At 46.1% G+C, this 20,839-nt stretch overlaps 1 protein-coding gene across 4 annotated transcripts in view; it reads right to left on the reverse strand.

Moving 5' to 3' along the window:
* Positions 1 to 20,839, reverse strand: part of LOC144125415 (adenylate cyclase type 5-like) — a 199,603-nt gene that overhangs the window by 48,117 nt on the left and 130,647 nt on the right. For all 4 annotated transcript variants that reach the window (XM_077658784.1, XM_077658783.1, XM_077658786.1 and 1 more), the window contains one exon: positions 6,386 to 6,535. In XM_077658784.1, coding sequence (XP_077514910.1) covers positions 6,386 to 6,535 — 150 coding nt within the window. The remainder of the gene's footprint in view (positions 1 to 6,385; positions 6,536 to 20,839) is intronic.

The raw sequence follows: 20,839 nt of genomic DNA on the forward strand, positions 1-20,839 counted from the left end.
GAGGGAGTGAAAGAAGAAAGGAAGAAATAGGTGCCGTAGTGGAGGGCTCCGGAATAATTTCGACCACCTGGGGATCTTTAACGTGCACTGACATCGCACAGTACACGGGCGCCATAGCGTTTTTCCTCCATAAAAACGCAGCCGCCGCGGTCGGGTTCGAACCCGGGAACTCCGGCTCAGTAGTCGAGCACCCTAACCACTGAGCCACCGCGGCGTGTCTAGGTGCTACTTCAGTACGACAATTTGTAAGCAGAATTCCGAAATAGCCGGCTTTCCGGATGCTTAAAATTTCTTTCTGCAATGAAGTAGCAGTAACTACTACGTTCGAGTGATCCATTCCGGTGATCATCATCATGGATTATTGTCCCTTAAGGACTACTAGGTGGGGTATTACGTAAGGGGGGAGCAAAAAAAAAGTACAATGTGATCACGTAGAAAAAATAATAATAAAGCGAACATAAATTCTGACAGGGAATTGCATTAGGGCGAAAAGAACGTACATAGCTGCATTGTGGCCATGCGGTAATACAAGTGAGATTTAAAAGGGTGCACGTAATACGGATAAGGATGAAACGAGTAACTCGGGAAAAAATGTTAATAAGAAGTGCACTTATGGGGTAGTAGGCAATGTGCGTTAATTGCGGCTAATGAGAAATATAGTCCAAGAGTAGATTCTTAAATTTGTTCGGATCGCGCTCAGTTGCTACGGGCTCTGGCAGCTGATTTCATTGTTCTACGGCTGACTGCAAGAAAGATTTATGGACGGCATCAGTGGAGAAGTGTAAATTCTTCAGAGTTAAACTGTTAAAAGACGGCGCGATGTTCTTTTGGGTGGAAATAGGAGTGTGTTGTGCAAGTGAGGGAAGTTGTAATAGACTTTATGGAAAAGACAAGGTTGGGTAATTTTTGCGACAAGACAGAAGAGGTATGTCGAGCGATGATTTTACGCCTGAAACATTTGTGCTGCTGTCGTAACATGATGCTATAAATCGGGCTGAGCGACTTTGCACCGATTCTAATGCGCCAATAAGGTAAGTCTGGCGCGGGTTCTGAATGGATGAGGCACATTCCAGTTTTGTGCGAAAGAACGTTTCGTAGCCGAGTTTTGTGGATAGAGGGAGGGGACAAGGCTAGCAATCTTCTCAGTCGGTTGAGTGATTTTGAACTTTCAGCTACTATGTCTAGGATATGTTCGAACATGAAAGTTTTCTAGTTATCTTATTCGTATTCTAATGCGCCTTGAAACTAACCGCAGAAGGCCCTGCCCTTTAGGTTAACATCATGTAGATGCGCAACTTTCATCCACCCTTCGGCGTTCCACTGCTTCGCACAGAACCTTGCGTGTGGCAAGTCATGTACTTAGCGCAACTCTACGTTCTGCAGTACTGCACAGAATTAACGAGACTGAATGTGGGCATTCTTTTCATTCGTCGCATCCTACGCAGAGGCATCGCAGTTGTCCCCCCCCCCCCCCCCCATTCCTTTCAAGACACACTTGCCTATCTTTCTTTTCTTTTGGAAAGGCTGAAAACATGACATCGGTGCCAAGAGGCGTCGCCAAAGGGCTAAGGCCAACCGGCAGACGGAATGACGCATCGATGCAAGGAAAAAAAAAATGTTAGGCCAAAAGGTAGACTCAGAGACAAACTCTTGGTTTGTTTTACTTTTTTTTCATCCTTGTTTTACTTCTTTTTTTTTTGTCTCGTTCCCTTCCTCTCCCACCGTACGGTGATTATGAAGGGAAAAAAAAAACGCAGCAAGGGAAGGGTTGGGACGAATGGCTTCAGAAGCATTCCGCGCGCCCTTAATCCCTTCGTGCGCGCCTGTGAATTCAGAAACGTACGAAACTGGAAGATATTTATAGTTAACAAGCTCTGCGCATGTGCATCGAGGGACGGTGCGGTAACGACGCACACAAAATAGTTCACTTTGATTGCTCAACTCTTCTGAATAACAAATTTACTTTCATTATGCCTACAACTCATCAGAGTCGTGAAAGGGGCTCATATACATAGCTAATACACTGATAAGAAAAAGAGAGCGATCAACAAAAGGCTGACAGAAAACCGAAAAAAAAATGAATAAAGTTACAAGGGTAGATTGCATCACATTATACCAAATGCATATTATAAAAATTCTATACGGTATCAACTTTTTATTTCGTTATTTAGATGAAATCGATCTTCTAGACAAACTCTAATCCCCCCCCCCCCCCCTGTTCAGCACTATCACTTCGCATTCGCTATGCAGTGACCTTCATTGTCTTCCCATTTCCTAAATTCCTCTCTCATTCCGTCTTTCTCTCCACGAATCCCTTCCCCACGAAGAGTAGAAAGTCAGCAGATTTAAACGCCGGCTGAATTATCTGTTTTTAAATTAAAGAGCCTCTCTCTCTCTCTCTCTCTGCCTCTTTCTACAGGCTATAGAGTTTTTAGGAAAAAGAAAGATAACAAGAACGCAGTGTTACGAAAACGAAAATAGAATTAAAATTGATGTATTAGTCGAGAATGAGTTCAATACAAAAGTTGTTACTACCATGCTATACAAAAGAAATATAGCTTCGTATGCTCGCTTTGTATTCAGGCAAGGAATTCCATCGTTGAGTAAGTCAGTGGAAAAGAAACAATCTGTAATCCTCTGATATCCAGAATCTGAAGCACTTTGGAGGATGATCGAGTGATACGCAGCTTGCTAAGGTGCTCAGATTTTATGGCCGCACAGCTCCGCGTCGCCCAATGCCTCACATTCTGACGCTAACATTGGCTTCATGCTGTTTCACATTCTGCCGTTTCAGTTACTACAATAATATTGTTACAAGAGAGAGAAGACGAGAGAGCTGTATTCTCCTGAAAAACAGCTGCTTTGACACCGCACTTAGTAAACAAAGAAATACACAGTGCTGTCGCCCAAACCACTAAACTATCCAGCGACGTACACAATGCCTCACTGAACTTTTTGAGCGACTAGGCATCCTCAAGAAATGTTCGCTTGCGAGCAGATTATATAAATGCGTAATATCATTAATATATCGACTGCTCCTGCCTGGAAGTAAAGGAGCTGGCGAGAAAGGAAGAAAAAGGGGAACAGAGAAAGGATATTAATAAGTATCCAACGTAAGAAATATGTTTCGGAGGATCAAAAGTGGAAAACGACCATCACTGGAGCGACACAGCAGTATAGCAGCAGCCCGTTAATGAACTGAAGTAGACTGAATAACAAGCATTACGCAAACCTTCTTCGATCAAAAACTAGATCGCGAAAGCCGCCTCGCTCGATCATCTCATTTAAAACGCTCGCATGCACTCTATAACGTCGCTGCCGACGGCTTTATTGCTTCCCTTTCAATAAGGTTGCACGTCAATTTGGATGGCTTGTAATTTCTCGTGATTTCAGACTTATAAGCTATGTTGTTGGGGATAAATGAGGCGGAAATTTCTTTACGCCCAAGCGAACATCAAGACGGCAAGATTTTAAGCGCTGACCGTGAAGGTAACTGGTGTTCGTAGATGATAAATATAATATAATATAATATAATATAATATAATATAATATAATATAATATAATATAATATAATATAATATAATATAATAGAATCGTTCCCTTTGCTGTGTGTCACGTTCCTTAGCAGACGTGCAAGAAAGGTGTGTTGTTCCCCGAAACGCGCAAGTCTGCACAGGGGCCGCAAACTCAGGTAAATAACGAAAACTCGTTTGGTGGATGACAGTCGTATCCTCACGCGTCTACATTTTCACGTTTTAAAACTTAGGTAACGTAAAGGTTTCTCTGAGCTTAAACTGGAACACCCAGTCTGCAGCGTATATAAGCGTCGCAGCCGCCACCTGTGCACTGCTCCACTTCGGAGCACGCTTGTACCACGTGACTCAATCGATTACAGACGATCGACACCCTTCCCGACTACTTCCAGGGCACAGAGCATAATCTGCAAAACCATATCACGAGAGTGAACGTGGGCGCACCCTCACACGCACGCACACAAAGAGTTCAAGCAGAGCAACGTAGGACCGCTACGATGGAGATATGAATGCTCTTCAATACGCTATGCTCCGATTTCCGGTTTTCCGCTAAACGATCGCAAACGCTGGCTCCATGCATACTACGCAGACGGATGCGAAACGAGCGTGCGAGAGAACTACCTTCTCCTTCCCCCTTGCGCAAGCATGCCTCTCCATCCCGTCCCTTCAGTGAAGAAGCAGAATCCGTTGCTCCTCATTGATACCATATAACACCGGCAGAGGACGCAAGTTCGCGCCACGCTGCAGCACTGCGACTGGCGAAAACGTTCTCCGAACGCGCGCCGAGACCGGAAGGAACGGGGCCTGAGCGCTGATAAGCGGGAATTCCCGCAACGACGCCGGCGACGCTGCGGTGCGCGTAGATTATTAGTTCCACCCACCCCGTCCAGGCCCCGAAGAGGGAGAGAGAGAGAGACGGTGCATACGCGCGCACAGCGTCAGCCGACAGCACCAATCACTGCACGCCTGCGCATACTTTAGTATGTGCTAGCCGGGCGCCACGGTTGCGTGCCTTGCGGTGAAAGCTATCTGGCCGGACTGCAGACGCGCCAATCAGTGGCTGCAGCTCGGGGCCCAGACGCAAATAAAGAAAGATAGAGAGAAGAGGACGAAGTAAAGGAAGAAATGAGAAGAAAGAAGGAAAAGAACATAAAAGAAAGGGGGCCGATCGGGCGCCACGTCCTTGGCCCTATTGGCTTCCTCGTATAAGGCGCCGACGTCTGTCCCAAGGAAAAGGACAGCGCGTCTGGAACATCCTCATTGCGACCGCTGTGCGCGCTCGATAGGCGTCCGGAGACAATCGCGAGGCCGAGCAGCGCGATGAGTGCGTCGCAATCGTCGTCGTATCCCTTCCCCCCCCCCCCCCCCCCCCCCCCCCCCCCCTTGTGCTTCTGCTGCTCTCGGAGACGACGCGGTGAGGAAACCGGCGGACGCGTGTATATATCTGTGCGCTGGGAGAAGGATATTGTCCACGCATGCCGGTCGCGTGATACCGCGAAGAGGCCTTGGGCAGCGAAATGTTTCAGACGCACGCATGCCTAGTAATGAACCGCATATCGCACGTGGTGCGTATATGCGCTCGAGGTGGCACGAAATTGCGCAAGGCTTTATTTCAGAGCGTCAGCTGTTCTAGCCACACACCAGATGATGGTGGCTGGTTGATGTGTCTGGTCTGCTTGAGGTGCGGTTAGGGGGAGCGGCCCTTACCCGCATATATGAGGAAATTTCGCTCGGCAATAATTTTCCTAGAGGTTATTGCTCATGGAACGCGCAATAAAAAGCTGATCATTAGTGTTAAAAGTAGAAAATTTCAGCGGTATTTGTGAAACACTGACTTGAAGCATTAAAGCGTTTCCGCAACGCAAAAAAATAAAAATATCCCAGAAATGTTAGTCTACTTCAAGCGTCGATTTTAAGAACTGCATTATACTTGTCGCTGTTTTTGCAGTTAGAACTCACTTCAACGAAAGGAAATATGCAGTTGAGCCTCTTGGTTTGTGCCAACAATAAATTGTGTCAATGCCAACGAAATTCGTTTCACATTTGAGCTTAGTAACAGCTCACCACTAATACAGGATGGTACATCCATAGCCGGTTTATAAGCGCGAGCACGGAGCAGGTGCATATATGAGGGTAGCGTGCTCATGCTGCTCCTTCCTGAGTGCTGGGAGAGGGCGTTTGCTCTAACATTTAGAGGTTTTGGTAATGAAACCCTGTTTAAATGAACATTTCGCATAGGTTGTTGTTTTCGTTTAAGTTTAAAAGCACAACCGCGGTATGAGCGTTAAGTTGCAGAAAGCTTAGAACACAAGGCAGACGGGTTATTTTATTAGTTTTGCCTCAAGAAACAATTTCATAATATTTTAGTAATGTTTTCGTACCAGGATGTAGTAAGTTGGGTCAATTAAATTTAATTTGAAACGCGATGGCCAATTTCGTGTAAAAACTTCACGACGTCAGTGCACGTTAAGGAACCCCAGGTGGTCGAAATTTTCGGAGCCCTTCACTACGGCGTCCCTCATAGTCTGAGTCGCTTTTGGACGTTAAACCCCCCGTAGACCAGTAGAAATGGTCATTTGCGAACCAGTTTGTTCACATTAGGCTCTATTGTTCAAAGCTAATAGCTTCTAAATTTAAACAGACTAGCCCCATTCCGCATTACAATAATAAAATGCAGAATAAAGAATACCATTCCTGCTTTTTATCCTTTTATAAGCATTTACTCCTCATCCTGATGACAAAGCAGCAAAAACTTCGATAACAAGAAGCGGTAACTTTTTCCAGGCCCCTACAACTTGTGCAATCAAACCAACAAGACTGTGTCAACGAGCAAGAGTAAGCGAACTCTTACCTGTTTTTGATTTTCTCGCTGTATGCTTAGCCTGGACTCGATGCATTGCCTCGTCTCCAGAAAGGCTTGCCTCTGGGCAGCCTTGCTCGGGTAGTGGGAGAACATGCCGATGGTGTTCACCGCCACCAGCAGAATTACGTTGCACGTGACCTGCGCATCCACCAGGAGAAACAACGTGAGGGGTCCGAGGTGACCTGAGGTGCCCAGAGCGAACAAGCTTAGTGCCGGCCTACAGATCACATTGGCCGCCTCTCTTCATCGTCATGATCATAAATCAAGCTACGTCGGGGAAGGACGAAAGGAGCTCCCATTGCGTTCCAGTTAGTTTTTATCCTGCGGAAGCGCCAAGCACCGATCCCTGTAAGTTTCGTAACCTCGTCCCCAAACTGCCCGACTATCTGGCCGGCCAACAAGCCGTCGATTATCTCCGTAGTGCATGCCCTGCAAAAGTTGATTTTCTCCTTTCGATTTCTCCCTGAGCTTCACCGAGCCCCACGAGCCTCGACGTATTACCGAGGGCACAACAAAGTGGAAAGAAATGAAAGCACTCACAGTGGACCACCCCCCCCCCCCCCCCTCTCTCTCTTTCGTTAACGTAGTCTGTCATTTCGGCAACCAATAACAAACAGACCTTGCTTTTTGGGGTATTAAGAAGTTTCGCTCACACGTTTACCCAGTTCGTTGACTGCTAAGGTACTCTCAGTTATTTGAAAACCCTGTACTTGGATTTTCCCTACGAACATGTTTTTCAGCCAAACTGTAAGGCCCAATGAAAAATCGCAGGATGCTACTCGGCATTTGCAGCATGCCCGCATCCCACCCTTCCGTGGTACCTAAACTCCCTTGTCACTAAGACCAATATACACAGCATGTAGCCATCGCATGACACCTCGTGTAAACAGGATATCGCGACTGGAAGCCCGATCACACCTGGGAATTCAAGGTGCCAAAGCGAATCAGTAGATGTTCAACCATGCTTATCAGCTGACAACCCTCGTTAATTGTCGGTTTAGAACCGTGGTAATAGGCCATCTCTATCACAGTAAGCTAGAGGCTCTCAGTCCAGTTAGTTAGAGCACACATGCAAGGCGCAGAGCTGCTCTAATGCCGCTGGAATGACGCGAACATTTGAATCGGTCATGCTCTTTGTGCGTGACTGCGCAGCTGTGAGGGGGCTTCTGTGCGCGGAGTCGTCGCTAAGGAACGTGTGCGGCACAATGGAAGCTATACGAATGGTTCGGGTAGCTTCAAGACGGGAAAGCGTCTGACTTGTGCCGACGACTATTGTTCCGTGGTGCCGAGCTGCAGCAGTGCATAACGCACGAAAGAGACCTGTAGCATACAGCGGGTCGTGACAGATGTCTGAGGCTTAGAAAAAATACTTTTCACGAGGTGGTCGCGCGGACGCAATGCATGCAGAGACGGAAGCAACCTTAGGTGCGAGAAAAATATGAAAGAAAAAAAAGGGCCGAATGAGGTCGTTCAGCCCTTTACTACCAAAGATAAATAGCCCTAGTCTAGAGCAGTGGGAGGCCCTCCTGGCTGACTCCGACCCGAGCACACAGCTTATGCTGGTGACGAGGGCCAAGGCAGCGGCGGAGGCCAACGGGATCCTGGACTAGGGAATACCGACCACTGCAGCTCCACTTCTATCTATCCCCAACACCCTACTCCCTTACTCTTCCTTCTGTGAACATAAATGTTTTTACTACTACTACTACTCAGATATATAGCGAGAATGATGAGAACAAGAAAGTCTATGCATTTGTGTTCAGAAATAAAGTCCCCGTATGTTTTATGTGGAAAGAGCACTTCGCGTTTTCGAATGCGGTTTGAGGCTATTTCTCTTTTTCGCTGAACACCCGGGAAATGTACAATCGGGAAATAGGCTCACTTTACGAGACGGGGAAAAAGCATTTTGCATAAAGGTAGGAAATCTATCTACTTTCTCTCTTTGTGGCTCAGTGGCTACGGCGCTGTGCAGCTGAAACCGAGTGAAGTCGAGGGCGCCGGTTCGATCGCCCAGTCACTGCTATCGCGTTTTAATTCAAGCATAATTCCAAAATACTTGTGTTCTGCGCGTTCTAAGCGTACGTTTAAGGTGTTCAGGTGGCCGAAATATGCCCGAGTGCCTCCACTACTCTGTACCTCATGGCCGCTCTCTGTACAAGGGCACACGTATGTACTTATTTGTCTGTGTATTTATTTATTCGTTTACGCACTCATAGAGGCCGTCTAGAAGACAATATTACATTCGGCATCATCATCACCAGCAGCCTGACTACGACCACTGCAGGGCAAACAATAGCCCCTCCCATGTCTCTCCAATTAACCCTGTCCTACATTACATGAGGCGGAGAGCCCCAAACCCACTATAGCTGAGCAATTAGGGACAATTTGAAATTACAGCATAAAAGTTCAAAAAAGAAGCAAAATGCACAAAAGCGCCAATATTTCGAGTAAGACCACTATTCAAGATAATAAATGAATTTGAAGGGAGACAAAAAATTTGAAAATTATTCATTATCCCTTTATCTGCATACGGCTTTCAGGCACAATGCTGACCGTCCGTACCATTGTCCCTAATTACTCAGCTATAGTGGGTTTGGAGCTCTCCGCCTCATGTAATGTAGGACAGGGTTAATTGGAGAGACATGGGAGGGGATTTTGTTTGCCCTGCAGTGGTCGTAGTCAGGCTGCTGGTGATTATGATGCCTAATGTAATATTGTAAACCCCTCCTCAAAGGAACTCAGTTCGCTTTTTGGTTTTAAATGTCGGCATCACCCGAACCATTTCGAAATAGAGCAAGTTTTGCCCCGCAGAAAACATTCACCTGATTGCAGGCCAGTCACAACTTATGTCGTTACCTTTGTGTTCCTTTGAAAAGGCTGCCGGGGTGGAAAAAAATAGAAATAGTCGACAAGCGCTCGGTAGCTCATCTACCGCCACGCGCACCGCGCACATATCGGCCTTCAAAGCCAGTTTCAACTGTGAGGCTCCCGCCCTGGCCTGCGGCTATGTAAAAAATCACCGCGAGTCAGCTGTGAAGCAGCTGCGACAGCTTCCTGCGCACACAAACCATGCATTCGCACGCTTTTAATTTTTTATATTTTCTTTGTCAGCTCCCCATTTCTCTCGTTTGCTCGCAAGGCCGGTGCTTTCCGCCCACGCGCGCTCTTTATACGCCGTAAAGCCGCCGAAAGCTTTTGATTTACGAACTATCGTGCCGTGATCAGAAAAGAGCGCCAGGCTATACGGAGCGCTTCGCAGTCGAGAGAGGAGCTCGCATTCACCGGGTGTGTTTGATGGCGGTTACGAAACCCGGCTTCTTTCTCACCATCTCTCTGACGCATATTAAAGTTCTCTCTCTCTTCCTGTTCTCTTCGTTTGCTCGCCTTCCTTCCGGCGCTCTTATAGCTCACAAAGGCAAATAAAGTGCAGACACACTAAAAGGAGTAATAAGAAAACTAAGAAAAAAAGAAAGACTGGAGATTCAAGACCTCTGAGCAAACACTTTGATTAGATGCATGGAGGAAGGGCAGGTTAGAAGGGGCGGGGCGCCGCGCGACAATATTGCGCTCTATCCCAGCAGTAATAAAGTCGATCCCATATGTGGCCCCGTCACGTGACAGAACGCAACGTGCAGAAAAGCAACCAGGTAGGAATAGGAATGGGTCGGTTCCACCAGGTAGCAGTAAAACTCTAAGACAAATGATATGCGAACGAAAAGACGGAGACGTCAGCCTCTCGTTGTGTTTTACAGCGGTGGAGTTCGTAAGCATGCATCAACCAAGTTAGGTTTACTATGGTAGCGTTATGCTCGCACGCTGTTATTCCGGCTCCCGGTACAATCTGCGCAGAAGTTGGAACGAATTAAAACGGCGAAGCAGCTGCTGTATCGCGGTCCTCAAGTGATCTGGAACTTGATTCTTACTTCACGTCGACCGTTCGGCTGCTGAAACCGAAAACGAGAGACTGAAGCTGAATGGGAGCAAGAAGGAATTCAATTATAAATTATTCCAAGCGCGCTGGTGAATTCTTCTTGACGAATCATGTGTAATAATAACTTCTTGCCCATCATTCGAAAGGAAAAAGAAAGAAAAAATTTGTGAGTCCACCCCTTTGAAGACATCCGCTTCTATGAAATGGGTCGATGGATAAATATCATTAATGAAGAGGGAAAGGCTGAAACTAGCCGCCTTAAGGTACCCGTGGTCCCACACTCCAAAGAGAAAGGAGTAAAGAGATAGTAAGCTACCCTTTAGTGCACTCACTTTTATAAAAGGGAGAGCACTAGAGGATAGCTTACTCTCTTTTTACTCCTATATGGGCATATTCGTGTTTAGAAGTACATGCCCTACGCGCGATGGCCACATTTTCGGCGCATGCCATCTGCCACTGTTGATTTATCGCGCAACTTATTAAAGCGAGAGCGTTAAAAGCCTCATCGGGGAAAAAAAAAATGCGTCGTCTGTCCGTTGGCTGGAGGGAAGTGACGTCATCGGACCGAAAGTAACGTCACTTCCGGTAAATTGATTAACAGCTTCTAATGCTATCCCATTACCAAGATGTGGGACAGAGTCCGAGTAGTGACGTGTTCTTTCGACTTCGGCGGCCGAGCGAGAGCAAGAAAGAGAAAGCAGAGCTGCTCGATGATTCGACATGGAACAGCCTTTCTTTGCGCAGTTAGAAAATGAACTTCAGTTACCGACTAGCCCGCCAGAAAACGCTTCTACAGAAAGAAGAGGGTTACGGCGGGCATCAGTGGAGGTCGACCTGCCAAGATTACCTGCCTGGCGCTCTTGTCTCAGCTAGTGTGGTAATAGAGGGAAGCACTTCCTTTAACCTCCGAATATCTGCGTAAGCAGGAGGGCGAGGGTGACCGGGCCAGCCAACAACGGAACCTCCAAACGACGCCGATTGCAATGGGAGCAGTTTGCATGCGCGAAGATTCGACGTCTTCGCTTAGTAAAGCGCGCGGTTAGGGCCTGTTAACGGCGACTCACTAGCTAGTCACGTTTCGTTCAGCGTTTAATCATGAGCGCGTACTGAAGGAGGCGGAAACAATGGTTTGCATGATGATAGAAAACCTTGCTCGGCACGCAAATACATGTAAGGTGATTCAGCGTGTCGTGGCACCCATAGCTTGGAGCACGCAAAGTTCTTTCACAGTAGCTACAGTGTTTGGCGCAGCGTACTATCAGAGTAAAGAGAGAGCCGTGTGGGGGGCGGAAGCACTCGCTTGGTTTATGTTCCGCTCATTAAAGCCATTCCTATCTGTTGAAGTTTGGTACGATACACAGGCTGAAATGTTAGCATTTACAACGAAATTCAAATGCGGGATGTAATTTAATAAATAAGCCTCGACGCACGAGGGCGGACAAGTTTGTTGGGCCTAACTACTTTCAACTTGCGTTTTACCTGTATATTACCCTCGTATATAATGACCCTTCTGGTCTTTCATCTAACTTTGCCGGGAGCAGGACGATTTTTTTTTTTCATTTATAAAGTTCAGTTTCGAAAAACGTGCCAGGAGGTTGCGGAGAGATCGAAGACAAACTTTCTTTTCGTGACTCTCGTCATCTCGCAGATTTCCGTTCGCTAATAAATCCATCTACGATGCTCATGAAGTAAGACGTGAATAAGACGTGATTTAAGCTAACATAAAATTCGTTTTCCTAGAATCCTGTAGTCGCCAGGTCTGCACAGTGTAGCAGGAAGCAAACGCACTCGCAAGCACCACACGTAAGACGCGCACACAGTAAAATTTGTACGAGAATAACTCTCAGGCTATTCGACCTCGGCCGGAACATAGTGACAGTGAGAGCTGTCTGATTTGTGTTTTTTTTGTAGCTGTTAATAATAATAATAATTGGTTTTAGGGGAAAGGAAATGGCGCAGTATCTGTCTCATATATCGTTGGACACCTGAACCGCGCCGTAAGGGAAGAGATGAAGGAGGGAGTGCTAGAAGAAAGGAAGAGGAGGTGCCGTAGTGGAGGGCTCCGGAATAATTTCGACCACCTGGGGATATTTAACGTGCACTGACATCGCACAGCACACGGGCGCCTTAGCGTTTTGCCTCCATAAAAACGCAGCCGCCGCGGTCGGGTTCGAGCCCGGGAACTCCGGATCAGTAGTCGAGCGCCCTAACCACTGAGCCACCGCGGCGGGGCTTTCGTAGCTGTTGCTACCCGCGATCTGCTCATAGAAAAGTCGAAATTTATTTTTCAGTGAACTGCTTTAACCAGACGTCGTCAAGACCTCGTGCTCTTCTTCGGGTGAAATGACGCTTTCAAGCGCGGTGGCTCAGTGGTTAGGGCGCTCGACTACTGATCCGGAGTTCCCGGGTTCGAACCCGACCGCGGCGGCTGCGTTTTTATGGAGGAAAAACGCTAAGGCGCCCGTGTGCTGTGCGATGTCAGTGCACGTTAAAGATCCCCAGGTGGTCGAAATTATTCCGGAGCCCTCCACTACGGACCTGTTTGTTCCTCTCTTCTTTCACTCCCTCCTTTATCCCTTCCCTTACGGCGCGGTTCAGGTGTCGAACGATATATGAGACAGATACTGCGCCATTTCCTTTCCCCAAAAACCAATTATTATTATTATTAGCCGCAATGTCACGTGACCTATTTAAATGGTCATATGACCCATTAGATACCAAACAGATAACAGTGGCCTTCTTACACAACATCACCCCTTTGACAGCTGACAGTAAAACTCATGTGAACGACCACTGAACTTTTTTGTTGTTGCTGAAATCAAACTGATGGTACACCTGTCTTCATGAGCAGATGAAAGCGAACGCGCATGCTGCTTTTCTACACCTATGCATGTCTGGAAGCAGGAGGCAACGAAAGCGAACACTTCAGTGCACGACAATGGATCATATGCACGTGTTCTCTCCAGACGGGACAGAGCCGCCGTGGCCGGAAATTAAACCGAGGAATTGGATATCAGCGCACCGAAATGAAAGTGTGAGCGCTATTCCGGGCATCTATCCACGAAAGAGAAGTCGATCCAGCCGCTCTGTCCGCCGAGAAGAGGCGAAGGAATTGTGCAGTAGCGTGTGCGATCTTCTGACTCACCTCTTGGCTCGTGAGCCTCACTTCCTGTCTGCCGAATTCGAGAAGTCACCAGCAAAAACAGAACAAAACAAAATACAAACTATCTCCTACGATACGCATAGTGGCTTGCTGGTGTCTTGCTATATATAACTTCGCCCTTCGAATGTGCGCCAGTACCGGATCAGTAAGGGCTCACTGTGAGACGGCGGGCCGAACAGTAAAGATAAATATGAAACGTCAGCAAAAGAATAGAAGGCAGTTATAGTTTGCTCAGATCGGATAAGAATAAAGTGAGGATGGCGAAAGTAATGGACAAATAGGACACATACGAGATAAAAAAAAATCACTTTTGCGAAATGTGTGCCGAAGAAGGGGAAATTGCTGCTCACTCCCAAGGTTTGCTTACTTGCACGATTTTCTGGTTTTGCGCTGGAGGACGCAATCGATCAGGCGAGACAGGATTTCGAAAGTGGCCCTCCTCTAAATTCATGAAGCTGTAAGGCGTCAACACTTCCGCGCATTAACTGAAGCATACGCCACTGCTTGCAGTTAAGATTTTGGACGTGAGGAGTTTTATTTACCGATGTTGATTTAGGCGCTGTGAGTGTACCCTGCACTGGATGCCTCTCTGGTTTGGGTCACGTCGTCAATGCGCTCGTGTTCATCGATAAGCAGATAAGTACCTTCGTATTCGCCCACCAATAATGCTTTCGAAACGCTTTTTGTGCCTCTTTAAGTCAAAACGACGAAATTACTAGTTGACGAATCAAACACAGGTTGATTCTCCTCGGCATTGAATTTAAAACTTGGGCATTACAAAAGGCGCATCCTCCTCAACCGCCAGCAGTACATTATAATTCACAGAAGTCTTATACGGAGTGTTTCTTTTTTTACAATATAAAAAGAAGAACACTCATCATTCCTGCAGGCTGAGTGTCGTCTTAAGTCAGAGAGTACATACTTGTTCCTAGGCGATCATCTTTGCAATAATTTTGTAGCAATCGGGCGCTCTGAGCAGCCTCTGAAGTTGGTTATTTCGTCTAAACGCGTTTTCTGCTCCCAGCTGCTAAATAACTAAACTTAGCTAAATTAACCTAGACTAGACTTGACTACACTAGACTAGACTAAACTAAAATGGCAAACTCGAATAAAATAATAAAGGGCCCGTCCCTGCCGTTTCATGTCTTTCGGGCTTGTGTGTTAAGTGCCGCGGGTCAACAAGTTCCCAAGTTTCTAGCGTTTAATTCCCTATGATATTGTTTGAATTTTGATTTAAGTATGTAATCTGCCGCGCGTATGTAACTAAACATTCGTCGTATATGATGTTGCATGTTTCTGAAGTGTCATATATATAATATATCAGTAGAACAGTGCATGGATAAAGGTCATGAAGAAAGAATTGTTAGATCTACGACTGTAATTTGTGCGTGCGTGCGTGCGCACGCGCGTTTATGGGAACATCCAGACTTTGTGTAACAAAAGATAAAAACAGCGCTAATTTTGACACAAACCACACAGAAAGACTAGACAGGACGGGCGCTGTCTGTGTGGTTTCTGTGTGGTTTGTGTCAAAATTAGCGCTGTTTTTTATCTTTTGTTACACAATGTTACACCAACTAGCCCAGCAAGAGGTACTGTTATCCAGAGTTTACAAAAATATTTTAACGTTGAGAAACCAACATTATTCTCATTTCTCAAGAGGATACAAACGCAACTACAAAATGACATCAATGCAAGAGAAGCCCCGAATTATGGCTGCAGAATAGGTGACTCAAATAGTGCACAAGAATAGCTGACGCTTCTAACTAGCACGTGCGTGAAGGTTTATTAAGTGCGTTTCTCAGATGCATCAGCGGCTTTCCCGGGGAGATAAGCACTACGCAAAATCCAGTTGCGTATAACGATCCATGGGTGCAACTGCACAATCGAAAATTCTTGCTGTTGTTGCGAATTAACGAGCGCGTGCAGAAGTCTGTACGAAGCATCTGCTGACTGCGGGCTCAACGGAAACGCTGCAAATTTTTTTTTTTTCGTGCAGAAGTCTGTAGGAAGCATCTGCTGACTGCGGGCTCAACGGAAACGCTGCAATTTTTTTTTTCGTGCAGAAGTCTGTAGGAAGCATCTGCTGACTGCGGCCTCAACAGAAACGCTGCAATTTTTTCCGTGCAGAAGTCTTTAGGAAGCATCTGCTGATTGCGGGCTCAACGGAAACGCTGCAATTTTGTTTCGTGCAGAAGTCTTTAGGAAGCATCTGCTGACTGCGGGCTCAACGGAAACGCTGCAATTTTTTTTTCGTGCAGAAGTCTTTAGGAAGCATATGCTGACTGCGGGCTGAACGGAGACGCTGCAATTTTTTTTCGTGCAGAAGTCTTTAGGAAGCATCTGCTGATTGCGGGCTCAACGGAAACGCTGCAATTTTATTTCCTTGCGCCGCTACTATATTTCTTTTTATTAAAAATTAAAACGTCCAATACCACGACCTTCAACGAGATCACTGCAGTCAGCGCGTGTAAGTGTATTTTTTTCCGGAGAAAAAAACAATTAAGGGGCACTAATAGAAAGAACACTAGCTTCTCATCACCTCACTTATTTGTCTGTGCTAATTACTGACGTCAAGGAGTATCAAAAGATAATTAAACAACGGGAAAAGACGTACGTGAAGTTTCACGCTGGCTGATCTAGAGGTTACATGAACTAACGACATTTATACGTGGGGGTGTCCAAGTTACGCGTGCTCAGGCACTCCCTTCATCTGAAGGGCAGTGTCGAGTGCCTTAGACCTGGACCATGCACGCCGGACCTGGCGGCCGACAGAATGGGACTTCCGAATTCCTACCCGAGGCAGCAATCAGCGCTCGAATCTCTCGGCCAGTTAGGCACAGTGAGTCAGGCACGGCCGATCTGGCACGGCCACACCTGCCAAAAAGTAGCTCTAAACGCCCACAACAATATTAACGCGCACTACCTCCACATAAAAGCCTCGGAAACCCACATTCGATGCTTTCAACGAGAGTGTTGCTCCACGGCCGTGGTTGTTGTCACACTAAACCAAACAAGTGCGTACAGGGCGTAAAGCGTGCAAACGGTTCCAGTGTGGGTGTGATTTTACGCGATATCACAATAATATAATCTCGTTGGGTGCCGCAAGTACGGCCTCCCATCCCTTGCGTCAGAGTCCCTTCGGTTTAACAACTTTATGAGTTATATTAATGCAGCGCTGAGATTATAAGTGGCCCCTAGAGGAGCCGACCGCGCCAGGAGTCGTAAAAGGGGGTTGATAACAGTCGGGCGGACGTTAAGAGAATTAAGCCGAGTGGCACTAGATACCCGCTGTTTTTCTCGAGTGGCTCAAGGAAGCGAAAAAAAAGAGAAAGAGTTCCGAGAAGGTGTTCTTTCTAAAATTAGGAATGATGAGTCATCCTCAGTGTTGCGCTCAGGCAACTGCGAATGCGTCCAGAAAGCAGCGCTGCGAATTCTCACCGCTCTAAGATCTGCTTAACCTAAGAAACAAGAAGAAATCAACATGGCTGAAGCGACCGCAAATAATGAAAATTTCACGCACAGATGAACGCTTGAAAGCCGTACAATATAGGTCGCTTTCCAAATGCCTGGCTAACTGCCATTCGTTCGGCACTCTTCTTTGTCTTCTGGGCAGTTTTAGTACTTGTGGAACGTGATTTAAGCAAGCTTCGATTTCATCATAGCACTCCTACCGCTAGCACCCAAAGCGACCAGATCTACTTTGATTTGCTGTTGCTCTCTTAAGCCTTGTTACAGCCCTCATTCACAGAAAGTGTGTTCTTATGTTCAGCAACCGATTGAGTGAAAGCTCCGCTTTTTTTTATTCCTTACTTTTTTATTATATAAAAAGCATCTATATATCAGCATATGCGTTGTCGTCTTTCTTGTAGTGTGTGCAAGTACATCTACCTTGGTGTGGTGTGTGTGTGCTCGCGCTAGGTAGCACAAAATTGGGGTGCACCAGCTCACCTAAAAAGAAGTTTTATTGAATCGCACAATCAAAAATCAGAAAATCTGCACGTAAACTTAGAGTGCGCCGATTTCGGCGACAATCCCTACCTCGAAGATTAGTAAATAGACACGTAATTAATAAAAATAAACCACGAACCACGGAGAAATAAACCACGGGCTCCGAAACACGAAGCCGGCGTATTTCCGATGAAAATATTCGGGCGACAGACGCGAAGCATTTCGGATGGAACAAACTGCGGCGATTGCCACGCGGACACGAGTTAGTGGCCTCCTAAAAACTTTAGGGCGAGCGTGCAAAACAAACAAAAACAAAGATATTTGGATCACATTCACTGTATGGCAAATTCCTACACAGTTGCTGCCCGTCGACACGGAAGTAGACAATGTTGTTGCTGCCCCTTAGCCCTATGCATAGAGCATAGAGGAACGCAGCGATCAAGCGGTCGGCACGTGCAACGTCAGTTAGATTACTTGCCTTGTCGTAAATCATCCTTACACTCTAAACAGAAAGGAGTAAAAAGGGAGTAAGCTGTCCCCTAGAACACTCTAAAAGGTGTCCTCTAAAACGGGGTGATCTAGTGGACAGCTTACTGCATTTTTACTCCAGTGTTTCGAATGTAGAGACGAATACGCGACCGGCCTGAGAGAGTGGTAACGTTAAACTCTTCACCACGTCAGAAAGACGATGATGATGATGATGATGATGATGATGATGATGATGATGATGATGATGATGATGATACGACGCGAAATGCGCACTGCCTGTCATCAAGAATAAAAAAATGTTTCAGAGTGCAAAACTATACCCTCGTTACGCTATGGCGATCTGAGCATATATATATCCGAGTGTTGTGGCCACAGAGGTATAACAGCACTTTTAAGATTAATCGCACTCGATGGACAAGGTAAACTGGGCTTCCAATCCTCTAGTTTATGGCTTTCTAAGCGAGCTCATAAGAACGCTTTGGCCCCCAGCAAGCTAGGTAGCCGCTAGTGGCAGCGTGTTGGCAAGTCGCCGCTGTCGGTCGCCGCAGGCTGATATATGAGAGCGGTTTCCGGCTCGCGAATCCGGGACCACGAAGTAATGTTCGGTAATTTAAAATTCAGATTTGCGCTCTGAAGTTTCAAGCAAAGATGTGTTAATATGGCATGGAATGCACAAGCCCCACGTTCTTCTCTACTATATACATAAAAAATAAAGATGGACAAACCGGAAAGGGAGGGACCCAGCATACCTGTCCTTTTACTTCGTTTTTATTTTTTACATATTACGTGAATCTTCAAAGCGAGCTAAGGTGGCAGTGGTAAACTAAAACATAATTCGTTGCCTTAATGCCTCCCTGCCTTTTTTGACGTTCGCGAGGACACTTAGTCTTTTTTTATTATTTCGCGCTGGATTTTAAGTAAACAAGTAGCATTCACTGCGTGTAAGGAAATACGGCAGCAGCAAGTCATCCGTTCGTGCGACTTCGCCACCAGCGGTAATTTTCTGACGACTACATGACATATTTTTTTCGATTTTCACCTTTTGCTAAGCCTGCGACCTCGTATTAGGAATTTTAATACGTTAAGTGCACCTCTATTTAACAATGAGAAAGATTACCTTTAAACGTTTTGCAATATCTATAAAGCTATTGTTCGTAATTCATGCAACGCACTCGTCTCAGGTATCTCACAATACCTGCTTGAATAAAAGCATGACGACGAAACTAAGAATAGCGAACAGCTAGTTACGTTAATGCAACCCAACCTTCCCGCTTTTCATTATAATACAGTATCGCAGGCCCTTCGAATAAACCGCGAATAAAAAAAAGACACATGTATGTACTTTAGATGTCACACACAGTGCAAAACTGAAGCGGGCACAAAATCAATGGCACCGGTCTTTATAAACAACAATCAAATTCGAACTTTTGCACTGCACGGTGCATCGGCAGGCCGGCTTATGGTCAAGTGTCGTCGGTCTTTATGCGCCTTTATGGTCTTTATGTGCACACTGGCCACTACACAGACGCATCTCTACTAAAATGTCCTTCTTTGTCGAATATAACGCAGATCTTAATTGCCAGCTTAGCGTGAGTGCATGGAGACACGTGCACATGATCAAAACACAATCGTGGTCCTTGCAATAGAAAATCACGAGACAGGGGATTTGAGAGCTCTTGAAAGATTAATAGAAGAGTGCAGGAATGAGAACAAAGGCTGGCGATATCGAGGGCTCTGACCAAACGCAAAAGAAGTGTACGAAACGGCGCTCGGCGTGGTATTTGTGGTACGTGATGACAGCAGAATGGAAAAGTTAGCTATGCTTGTAAAGTTACCGAGGGGAGCAAAACTAAATTTAATTTAAACCTCCGACGGCCCTGGACAAAGGCGACTATCAAAATGTGGGACACCTCGCAGTTTCTGAAAGTACTGTAAAATATTACAAAAACGGTCAGAAGAAAGTTCTAAATACCCTAAATTCCGATGTATATGTAGTCCGATGGCCTCATTTATGGCTTAAAAAAAAGTTTTTTTTTAATATGTTGTCTGCGTATTGTCCTGTGTATTGAGGAATAGTCTCGTCGCTTCATTATGGGCGCAGGCAATTAACTAATAAATTAATCAATCACCATCATACATAATGAAGCGACGAGGTTATTAATTAATTAATTAATTCGGTTCACACAAAATGAGTGTTCGCGTCGCAGCGGGAGAAACATCGCGGCCAACATGCTGGAGTATGTTCCTCGTGCGCGCATTTCCACAGCGTTGGTCGTCCGCGCCGCATAATGGTTGACGCTGGCATTCGGTTCAGAACCAACGACAACATTTCTAAATGTCCATCCATATCGACACAGACCACCGCGGTGCCTCAGGGGCTACTGCGTCGTCTGCTGAGCCCGAGGCCGGCAGCCTCATTTCTATACGGAGGCGAAATGCCAACGCGTCCGTGTGCTGTCCTATGTCAGCGGACGTTAAAGAATCCCAGGTGGGCGAAATTAATCACAAGCCCACCTCTACTGCTTCCCTCATGTCCCATATGCAGGTTCGGAACGATTTACCTAACATGCGATACCATTCCGATACGAGCATAAAGCTAATTTCGAATTTTCATTCTCACCGACGAAGTTCAGTATCCATATCGGTTTCATCTCGGGTTCAGCTCAGCAGTCCGCGTTTCACATCAGTTGAGACAGGGACCGACAGTTTAAGGAAGAGAGGTTGCGTGCTGGCAGCTAACCACATACATTATTATATATATTAAAAGAAGAAAGTCATTTTAAAAGAAGAGGCATGAGTTCACCAGGAAGCAACAGATGCTACCGCTTAATTTATATAAACATGTCGTATAAAGAACCATAAAAATAAACGGTGCTCAATACCGGGGTGTATTCAGCCCTTGGACCGC

The sequence above is a fragment of the Amblyomma americanum genome, chromosome 3 (genome assembly GCF_052857255.1).
Source record: "Amblyomma americanum isolate KBUSLIRL-KWMA chromosome 3, ASM5285725v1, whole genome shotgun sequence".
NCBI classification, from domain to species: domain Eukaryota; kingdom Metazoa; phylum Arthropoda; class Arachnida; order Ixodida; family Ixodidae; genus Amblyomma; species Amblyomma americanum.